Source organism: Tachysurus fulvidraco, chromosome 19, assembly GCF_022655615.1.
Source record: "Tachysurus fulvidraco isolate hzauxx_2018 chromosome 19, HZAU_PFXX_2.0, whole genome shotgun sequence".
In the NCBI taxonomy this organism is placed as follows: domain Eukaryota; kingdom Metazoa; phylum Chordata; class Actinopteri; order Siluriformes; family Bagridae; genus Tachysurus; species Tachysurus fulvidraco.
The window spans coordinates 21,661,718-21,672,078 of record NC_062536.1 but is presented as its reverse complement, the minus strand read 5'-3'; the positions used below and the strand labels follow the sequence as shown (position 1 = coordinate 21,672,078).

The following is a 10,361-nucleotide window of genomic DNA, read 5'->3' as shown; positions in this document are numbered from 1 at the left end:
CTTATAACAAGATTTTATTCTTTTCCAAAAACTAATTAAATGATTTTATAGTGTTCTGAAAATTAAAATAAAACATCATAATAACTCATATTTGTATTTATATAGGAGGCACGATGGCTTAGCGGTTAGCACGTTCGCCTCACACCTCCAGGGTTGGGGGTTCGATTCCCGCCTCCGCCTTGTGTGTGTGGAGTTTGCATGTTCTCCCCGTGCCTCGGGGGTTTCCTCCGGGTACTCCGGTTTCCTCCCCGGTCCAAAGACATGCATGGTAGGTTGATTGGCATCTCTGGAAAATTGTCCGTAGTGTGTGTGTGTGTGAGTGAATGAGAGTGTGTGTGTGCGTGTGTGTGAGTGAATGAGAGTGTGTGTGTGCCCTGTGATGGGTTGGCACTCCGTCCAGGGTGTATCCTGCCTCGCCTGAGATAGGCACGGGCTCCCCGTTACCCAAGAAGTTCGGATAAGCGGTAGGAAATGAATGAATGAATGTATTTCTATAAATGTTTTTATAATATTGATTCACATTCTCTGTAAAAATAATAACACAATATACAATACATGGACTAACATATGAACACAGGTCAGTTTTGTAAAGAAAGAAATAAGTTTATACGATAAAATATATCATCATTTGCAGGTAAAAGGAGTTTATGCTTTATTTTTAATATAACAAGCTGCATTTTGATTCTTAATAACTTCAAGAAAAAGAGAAGCTGTTGATAAAAAATTGTAATTGTTGACAAATTGCAGTGGTATAAGAATAAAAAGCCACATGTGGATGTGCTGTTATAGGAACTCTGCTTTATCATGAAACCTCTTTATAATGTTACTCTAACAGTAAGACGTGTGCTGTGTTTTCTTCCCATGAGGCTGAAAATCAAGACAAAAACACACATCGATAAGGATTGGATTTAATAACTAAAAAGGTTAATTATGGGTGTTAATGAGTGAGGTGACGTCACCTCTGTTAGAGTGCTGAACATCTCTGTTAAACTCCTGAACATCTCTGTTAGACTCCTGAACATCTCTGTTAGAGTCCTGAACATCTCTGTTAGACTCCTGAACATCTCTGTTAGACTCCTGAACATCTCTGTTAGACTCCTGAACATCTCTGTTAGAGTCCTGAACATCTCTGTTAGAGTCCTGAACAGCAGAGAGCTCCAGAGAAGGGTACGTATCTACTCTGTCTAGAAACTCCACATAATAAACATCACCACTATCACTGTCATTACCATCACCATCAGCATCACCACCACCATCATCATCATCATCATCATCATCATAAATAATAATCATCACCATTCATTTTGGACTCACATTTATTTTCCTGGACAATCTAGAAAACAAATAGATTAAAAACATTTTATTCATTTACTACAAACTCATAAAACTTCATTCTGCATTAAAATCATTTTTACTTGTATTTTTCTGACCATTCGTAACAGATTGTATCTTATTTTTAATTGACAGGTGAAGATGTATTACTAAATCTGTGACTTACTGCATTAATTTGTAGATGAGAACTCCAATAACGCCAACACAGTGAAGGAGAACCAGAGAGAGAGAGAGAACCAGATGAGGGTCTGTAGTGTGTCCACATTCTGGGAAATAAATTAAATAAAATCAGATTAAACTACAAAAGCATAAACATTTATCAGCCCACTGTAGATACCTACCTGAAAGGCTATGATTAAACAGGTGCGTGTCAACACCCAGGTTGTTGGAACCAGTGCACTGCAGAGTGGGTGTGTCTATAAATGATTGACGGATTGTAATAAAGCTGTTTAAGCTCGTGTTACACACAGACTCCACGTGGATAGACGTCACCTCAGATGAAGAGAGAGTTTGAACAGAGAAACTCCATTCCAGTGTAGGAGATGGATTTCCACGAACCTCACAGGAACACATGATGAAATCCTGAGTGCTGTTACAGCTGGAGGATGGAGAGTCCTGAGGAGCATCTGAGAGGAGGGGGGTGGGGGTGGGGGGGTGTTTTTCCACAGGTCATATTTTACACATTTTTATTAAAAACTTTATTTAAATTTTTGGACTAAAATATTTCCATTTGAAATTTAATGTTTTTACTTTTTATACTTTAAAAATATATTTTAATGAAATAAAATTGTATTGTGTTGTTTATGTAAAAAAATAAAACCTCCTGACTTGTGGCACACGCACTCTGTGTTGGTGATTTGCATGATGGAGGACATGGGGATTTGACATGGGGATGAGTTAAAGGTAAAAACAACAGGAGAAGACGCACACTGATAAACTGCTCCAATAAATATAATGGTGCAACGTTTCCACCATCAGGTCTTCATCAGGCACAAATGTGATCACCTCACCTCTATAAATAGGGAACAGGTGTATGTCTTAATTACACTCGCTTTCAAAATAAGGCACACTATACACACTATACACACTATACACACAGCATTAATCAACTCACATGTCACAAACATATTAAATATACACAGAAAAAAAAATATATAAAAATATACAGTTCATTTCAACAATACAAAGATAACCATTTAAAGATCTATAAAAATGGTTTAATGAATGAAGGAAGGGGAGTTTGATGCCCTTTGGCTTCTCTCCTCTGCTGGCACAAGTCGAACATGTAGGTCATTTAGAAATGAGCCTCTCTGTATTGTAGGGGCAAATAAGTGGTTTGTGTAACAGCAAACCTTCATTGGACATTGATGCACACATCGTGATGTTAGCTCCCCTTTGGCCTGGGACCTCCACAGTCGCTCTCTGTCCCAGTACATTTATCCCCCTGTGTTGTGTTTTTGCCAGGTTGAATGCAGCTTCATCCACAAAGATAAAAGTATGTGGAGTTCGTCTGGCTTCCATCTCCATCACCCTCTAAATTGCAGAGACCTTCACAGTAATTGACATTATGCATCAATGTGTATGTGCCTGGGGGTGGGGGGCACAGTGGCTTAGTGGTTAGCACATTCGCCTCACAACTCCAGGGTTGGGGGTTCAATTCCCACCTCCGCCTTCAATTCACCACCTACATATAACAACGGTTGTGTGTGTGTGTGTGTGTGTGTGTGTGTGTGTGTGTGTGTGTGTGTGTGTGTGTGTGTGTGTGTGTGTGTGTGTGTGTGTGTGTGTGTTGGCTTTTATTCATTAAGATGAAGATTTTATACAGTTCAGTTATATAAGGTTTAAGGGTGAGCTCAGGGTGGTGCTGACATTTGAACTCACAACCTTCTGAACAGTATATAAATATTTACTTATTTTTACTGCCTGAGATGTTCAATAATGACACTGAAAACAGATTCATCACTACAAGAGTCACTCACTCAAATTACATTATCACATTATATTATAAAATAAATTTTATTTAATCACTTGTTTTAAAAAAATACATAAAGAATTTATTTAAAATGTGACTAAATCTCGGCACAAGAACCTTTTGAAAGCTGTGGTATACAGTAAGAGATAAACCAAGGTGAATATTTCAGGACATCCGGAAAAACAAATTGTTTTAAGAGAAATAAAACAAAATCAACAGCAAAACTGAGATCTCCACTCATGAATAAATTACTAATAATTTTAGTAATATTACATAATGTTTGATATATTCTAGAATTTTTAATTTCCAATTAAATGATTAAATTAATAAAGACATATTTACTCTGGACATCAGGATTATAAAAACTAATTTAAAAATAATTTTTATTAAGAGCATTACAAGTTTGTATCCACAAGATGGCAGTAAAGAATTTACAAACTGAGATTTCTGTTTAGTGAAATATTTTCTCTCACATGAACTGCTGGGGGTGCTGTTAGGATGCTGTAATAATAATAATAATAATAATAATAATAATAATAATAATAATAATAATAATAATAATAATAGAAATAATAATAATAATTTTCATACAATATTTTTTGATGTTTTCTGAATACAAACACAACTCCTGAATATTTTTTTAATGTCTGTTTAATCCCATGTTTAAAATTTTATGAAAGCTGATATGGTCACATAATTTTGTGTAAAATATTAATAACATAAATCCAAATTTTATAATAAATTATAATAATAAAAAAATAATAATAATAGTTTCCAAGAGTGCAAATCAGTTAGATGCACTTTATATTAGATTTACATATGTGTGTTTTTTACAGGGATTTCATTCATGTAATATTATGGAGGGTGAGTCCACATAAACCATGACAGTAACTGTCTGGGTGTCCAGCTAAACACTTTATACCTGTGTATATTTCTATAAGTCTGTATATCAAAGAGTTTGGAGAGAGAGAGAACAGCTGTGTGTGTGTGTGTGTGTGTGTGTGTGTGTGTGTGTGTGTGTGTGTGTGTGTGTGTGTGTGTGTGTGTGTGTGTGTGTGTGTGTGTGTTGGCACTTTTTCATTAGGATGAAGAAGTTTTTATACAGTTGAGTTATCGAGGGTTGCACTCAGGGTGGTGCTGAGATTTGAACTCAGAACCTTCTGATCAGACTATATTTTTACTGAGTTAGATGTTCTATAATGACACTGAACACAGATTCATCACTACAAGAGTCACATCAAATCACATCATCACATTATATTATAAAATAACTTTTACTTAATTACTTGTTTAAGAAAAAATACATAAAGAATTTATTAAAAATGTGAATAAAACTCGGCATAAGACACAATATATACTAAGTATGGAAAGAAAACATTACATTTGATTGCATATTGTTTATTTAGACAAAATATTCTAATTTCTTGTCATTACCCATTATATACAAGGAGACAGGAAGTAGGGCTGCTGATGGTGCTGCAACTTTCAGGATTACTTTAACTGCAGCTGCTAAAATAATGTTACAAAGAGCTGATACTCGAGACTCCTTCCATAAATGTTAAATAAACGTCTCCAATCAGAAAACATCACCATCAATGATTATACGCTGTTCTTTGTTATATAACATGTTTTAAATCAGTTTATTTTAGGTTTAGATAACGAGTAACGTCCATCATACAAGTCCCTGTGAACGGCGTTACGATGTTAGTTTACGTATTAGAACGCGCACATTAATATAAACTAATCATTTATGTTGAAGTCATAACTATTGTCAGAGCTGTGCTGTTGTAGGAAATTAATCAACACCTTCTAATTCCACAATTCATCCATACTGTGGTATAAATATTGTAATCTGCACTCATTCTGTTAAAAGAAAATGATTTTACTATCATTCAGGTGTGATGTAATAGCACATGTCACATGAACGCTGCTTAAAATTCCAGCTCCCACAATGTAAAACATCTTCCTGCAGCCCTGATTATATATATTATGAGGAGATGTATAGAACATCAACAGGAAAAAACACAGAATATTGATTTAGATCTTAAAATATAAAACAACAACCTGAACATATTGAATGAAAAATGTTTATCTATTTAAGACAGTTCCATATTTCTGGCTCGTAACAAGTTTTAACATATTGTAATAAACAAGCTTTCTTCTGGCAAGTGGAATGTAATTAACACATTTCTAAAAACACTGAATAACAGATTCACAAGTTTCAGATCAACATGAACGATAAGATCAGTTGTTTCATCAAAAGATTGTAATGAACATTAAAGTGATTTTGATGGAATAAACTGGTGATAAATGAGGTGTGGTGTGTCAGTGATATTTAAGCTCACTATGACTTATAGCACTAAATGTGTTGTAAAAGGAAAGCTGGAAACATTTGTTAAGTAATAATGGAGGTGATTTAACTCTCCCTAATTTATTTACTAATAACAAGGTGAGAAAATGAACGTGGTTCAGAATGAATGAAATTATTAGAAGTATAATAAAGTCATTTTTTGTGTTTATAAAAGTTGAAATGTAATTTCCTGAGAAAAGGCCTTTGGAGACGTGTCTCAGTCACATGGTCCCTGTCCTTCTGAGATTTCTCCTCCACGTCATCATATTCTGTAAAATAAACACATTTACTTATTTAATACATCCTTTATATTGTATTAATACAGTCATTGTTTTGTAACAACTTATAATACATAAACGATGCACTATGTAGGATTTCTCTGATATTTAAACCATAAATGAAGAGAATAGAGGACATTTATCACATCAGTTTCTTTAATCTGACTGAACGGTGATTTGTTATAAAAACAATGATCTGATGTTTATGTTCTGTATCATAGATAATATTTACAGTAGGTCTAATCTAAACTCTTTAATAAATATGTGTTCTATTATATTTGTCCTAAAAACTGATCTGAAAGCTGATATTTATTATATACCATATATAATATAATCATATATAATTTAATCTTTTACTCTGCTGCCTGTGAACTTATGTACATTAGAAAATAAATAGGAAGTCGCTCACCTTCTGTCTCTCCTACATCCTGTTCCTCAGTGATGACATCATCATAATCTTCTGGATTGTCTAATGAACAAATAAATGAATAAATAATGAACCACTGTGTGTGTTGGTGTTACAGTAAAATACTGAGTTACAGGGTGGTGTGATGAAGCAGTGTTTTTAAAAAATATGTAAAACAATAACAAATAATTTTCTTACAGAAAACTTCACCATGTTGATGAACACACAGCTTTTTAATAAAAATTAATTTGAATGTAAGTTCCTGTGAATGAGCTGTTACTATAGAAACCATATTGTATTGGATCATTAATAGAAACCTGTGGTTTACATCTGCAGTACTGTCAGAGCTGCTGTTATAGAAAATTAAACAACATCTACTGACCAATCAGAACACAGAACAGAGTACTAAAATGGAATTAAGCCACAAAGCTTGAGTTTTACTGTATAAAATTTTAAGGAAAATAAATTACTTTCATTTTCATAAATAACTGACCTGTGATGATGTTGGTGTTTGTTTCAGTGGTAACTGCATCGTCATAGTTCTCGGACACGTCCTCTGTCAGGATGTATGGATAAAAGCTATTAAACCCACATTAATGTCATTAATGATCATTTGGATGCTTGTGGATGCCACACTGTCCCTTTATTATCATACCTGTCAGTATAACTGACTTCTGATCAGCTGTAATGGCGTCATCATAATTCTCAGCTTCATCCTCTACACCAAAACACAGATATTTAAAGATATTTAAAGTTTACTGAAGTGACAGTTTGTACACTGTGTGTTTGATGACACGATACAAAATGAAATCGTACACTTGTTAAAAACGTCACTACACACAAACCGATAAACAAACGTATTGACTGTCTGTGTGTTTAATTTATACTGCTTTCTAAAACAAATCCCAAAACAGAACCACACCATCCACGTTATCAGGGATGGGTCCAGCAGTGACGGCATCATCGTAGTCCTCTGGTGGGTCGACTCTTCCTGGATCAAAAAGAAAAAAAACAATGTGTTAGTTTTGGGTTTTTAAACACATTTATACTCAATAAAATCCTCATCCAAAGAAGCTTTGATAAATTTGATCAGATGGATTTCAGGAGATTAAAGTAAGATAAGGTTGATGGTGAGATCTCATGTGTCAGCATTAAAACACTGGAGTTACTGTAATTCTTCTACACACTACGTCATAATCACGTGTCAGAAAGGACAAATGTAGTCATTTCTGATTTCTAATTTTAATTCTAATATCTTTCAGTTAATGGAGTTAACTCACACTCTGGTCTTTTTTACCTGAGAGAAGCTCATCATCCACATGCTCGTACCCAGAATGTTGTTCTTCAGAGAGGAGACTTCCTGTTAGAGGAGAGCGGGAGAGTCAGGTGATGTGTTCAGAAGAGCAGAGCCACACACACACATGCACGCACAGACGCACACACACACACAGATTAAAGCCACAGAGATTGAAGTATGTATCAGGACTCCCAGTAACCACCATGGTTAATGGGGACCTATTTTCCACAACATTATTTCAATAAAATCACAAAACCAAACATTTGGACACATTCATCCAAGTCAGTCATTCCTACTCACTCACTCACTCACTCACTCACTCACTCACTCACTCATTCACGATGCACTACAGAGAGATGGACACTTTTACAGTAATTTATTTTTAATTATTAATCATAAATGTCATACACAGAGACTCTTACAGACACACACTCATACACAGACACACACACTCATCTCCCAAACACCCAGTTGAAGTTTTTATCAGGACACCAAGTTCCCACCTTGGTTTATTGGGACTCACGTTTCCATTTTTTTCGCTTATTTATTTGTGATTTATCCACTATAAATCACAAAACCATACATTCAGAAACATTCACAAAAGTCAGTGTCTCTCACAAACACACATACATACAATGCAGAGAGAAGCACAAATGGCAGATTTTTAATTTTTGCTATTTATCATATCACACACACACACACACACACACACACACACACACACACACACACACACACACACACATACAGTACAAACATACAGAACGGGAGAGAGGGTCCAATGCATCTGTCCAGGAAAGCAGACACACAAAAGCACACCCACACCTAAAGACACATGCTTGCATTCATAAACCTCACTGAAATATTTATCAGGACACCCAGTACCCACTATAGATTATATGGTCTCATTATGTTGCTTTGTATGAGCCAACAATCTGTTTTCTTATTTAAGCTTAGACAAAAATTTATCAAGAGTAACTCATTCTATCACTTGCAAGCCACATACACCAAATTCGGATATGTTGTAGAGCCTGGTGTGAAGTTTGTTCCCTTTTCTAAGCGATCTGAGTACCGGTACTTCCGTGGCCTTTTTACCCATAGTGGCCTTTTTCCCACAGACTCCCATTATAAAATTTGGAGGTTTATAACTCGGCAAGCTTTCGAATTATCTACACCAAACTCAGCCAGCTCCTTTAGGGTCATACTCTGAACTGAAGTTTTAATTGGTGTATCGACTGGCCTTTCGGTTGTGCCATAGCCCCGCCACCAAAATATGCAAAATCAAAAAACTTTTTTTACATGGACATGTGACATATCAAAACACTCAGAACAATGAGGGGAACTTCCTGATGGGTATTCTGATGACATCACGTGATGTCACATGACAGGATACCGCATGAAAATTAAAAATTAGCACAACACGGACTTGTGACATATCAAAACACTCAGCACAATGTGGGGAACTTCCTCAAGAGTATTCAGATGATGTCACATGCTCATCTCCACTTACCTCCAAATGTTTTGGCACCCTAGCTTTCTGTTTACTTTCTTCCAAAAGTAACACTGACCATTATGTCCACTCATCTCCAAAAAGCACCTTTGCGAATACTTGCATCGTCAAAGCCAACATCAAAGCCAACATCAAAGTTTGTAGTGACGATGTGAACGAGGGAACTGTCCCTATCGTCAGCATGATGCTACATACCGCACTACACCTTCACTTCTCCTCCGTTTCTTGCTACAGCGCTGTGGGTGCACACACACGCCAGTTAGCACGCCAATCGCTCGCATGCACACCACACACACTCACTTCATTCTCTCATTCCGGACAATAAGCACACACACACACGGACTTTGTAATTTTTTTATTTTCCTTAAAAATCTATGTATTAGTTTCCTTTAGTGGGGTAAAATTTTATAACCTCGCCTGTGTGTTGCGTTGGCCTTCCGGGTGGGTTTGGGACAGCAGCCAACCGGAGCGCTAAATAGCGGCTGGTTTTAAAGCGCCTACACTGCGCCGCACATGTGCAGTAAAACCGGAAGTCGGCGAGTTTATTTTGAGGGGACATTTTTTTGTGATTACTATTATTATGATTATTATTATTATTATGATTATTATTATATATTGTTATTATTGTTATTATTATTACTATTGTTCTTATGTTCATTTTATATATATATATATATATATATATATATATATATATATATATATATATATATAAATATATATTATATATATATATATATATATATATATATATATATATAATATTATAACTCCATTCTATGTCTGGTTAAAAATTCACCCCTCTGGGAGAAATGGTTGAGTCCAGTGGGAGGGGTTTACCCCTTTAAAAACCAGTCTCCCACTTCAGTTCGGGGTGGGAGTTGTGGGGGTGGATGGTGGAGTTATTGGAGTTGGAAAAGTTATTGAAGTAAATGCACAATTGTAGGTGCTGTATGTTTGTATATAGTTTCTTTATTTCCTTCAGATTTTCTTTGGTTTTCTTTTCTGGGGAGTTGTAAATATTTTGGACTTTGCACTTGAGCACACTGTAAATAAACACCACTTTAAACTAAATATCACAGCGAGTATTGCCATCATTTGGGTGGAAGGCCAACCCGTAAGGCCACTCTACCACAGATGAGTTTTCAAATATCAATCAAATATTTGTTTTTAATTATTTTTAATAAACACCCACACCAGCTGGGCAGCTTGAGTT

The 10,361-nt window shown here is 35.5% G+C and overlaps 3 protein-coding genes across 6 annotated transcripts in view; 1 reads left to right on the top strand and 2 right to left on the bottom strand.

Moving 5' to 3' along the window:
• LOC113650187 (B-cell receptor CD22-like) overlaps positions 1 to 10,361 on the top strand; it is a 1,781,460-nt gene that overhangs the window by 926,385 nt on the left and 844,714 nt on the right. The window lies entirely within an intron of this gene.
• LOC113663360 (antigen WC1.1-like) overlaps positions 1 to 10,361 on the bottom strand; it is an 870,979-nt gene that overhangs the window by 310,406 nt on the left and 550,212 nt on the right. The window lies entirely within an intron of this gene.
• On the bottom strand, positions 488 to 1,948 carry LOC125139592 (chitin biosynthesis protein CHS5-like). Its single transcript, XM_047803998.1, has 5 exons — positions 1,674 to 1,948; positions 1,499 to 1,598; positions 1,315 to 1,333; positions 960 to 1,184; positions 488 to 867 (listed from the first exon to the last, which is right to left on the bottom strand). The coding sequence occupies exons 2-5, from the start codon at positions 1,595 to 1,597 to the stop codon at positions 824 to 826; spliced, it is 387 nt and encodes a 128-aa protein (XP_047659954.1). The 5' UTR covers position 1,598; positions 1,674 to 1,948; the 3' UTR covers positions 488 to 823.

Excerpts from the sequence above, each read along its gene's own strand:
- LOC125139592 (XM_047803998.1), bottom strand. The coding sequence starts at position 1,597 with ATGTGGACACACTACAGACCCTCATCTGGTTCTCTCTCTCTCTCTGGT. Across the intron at positions 868-959 it reads TGTTCAGCACTCTAACAGAG|CCTCATGGGAAGAAAACACA; the intron begins GTGACGTCACCT and ends CTTGATTTTCAG.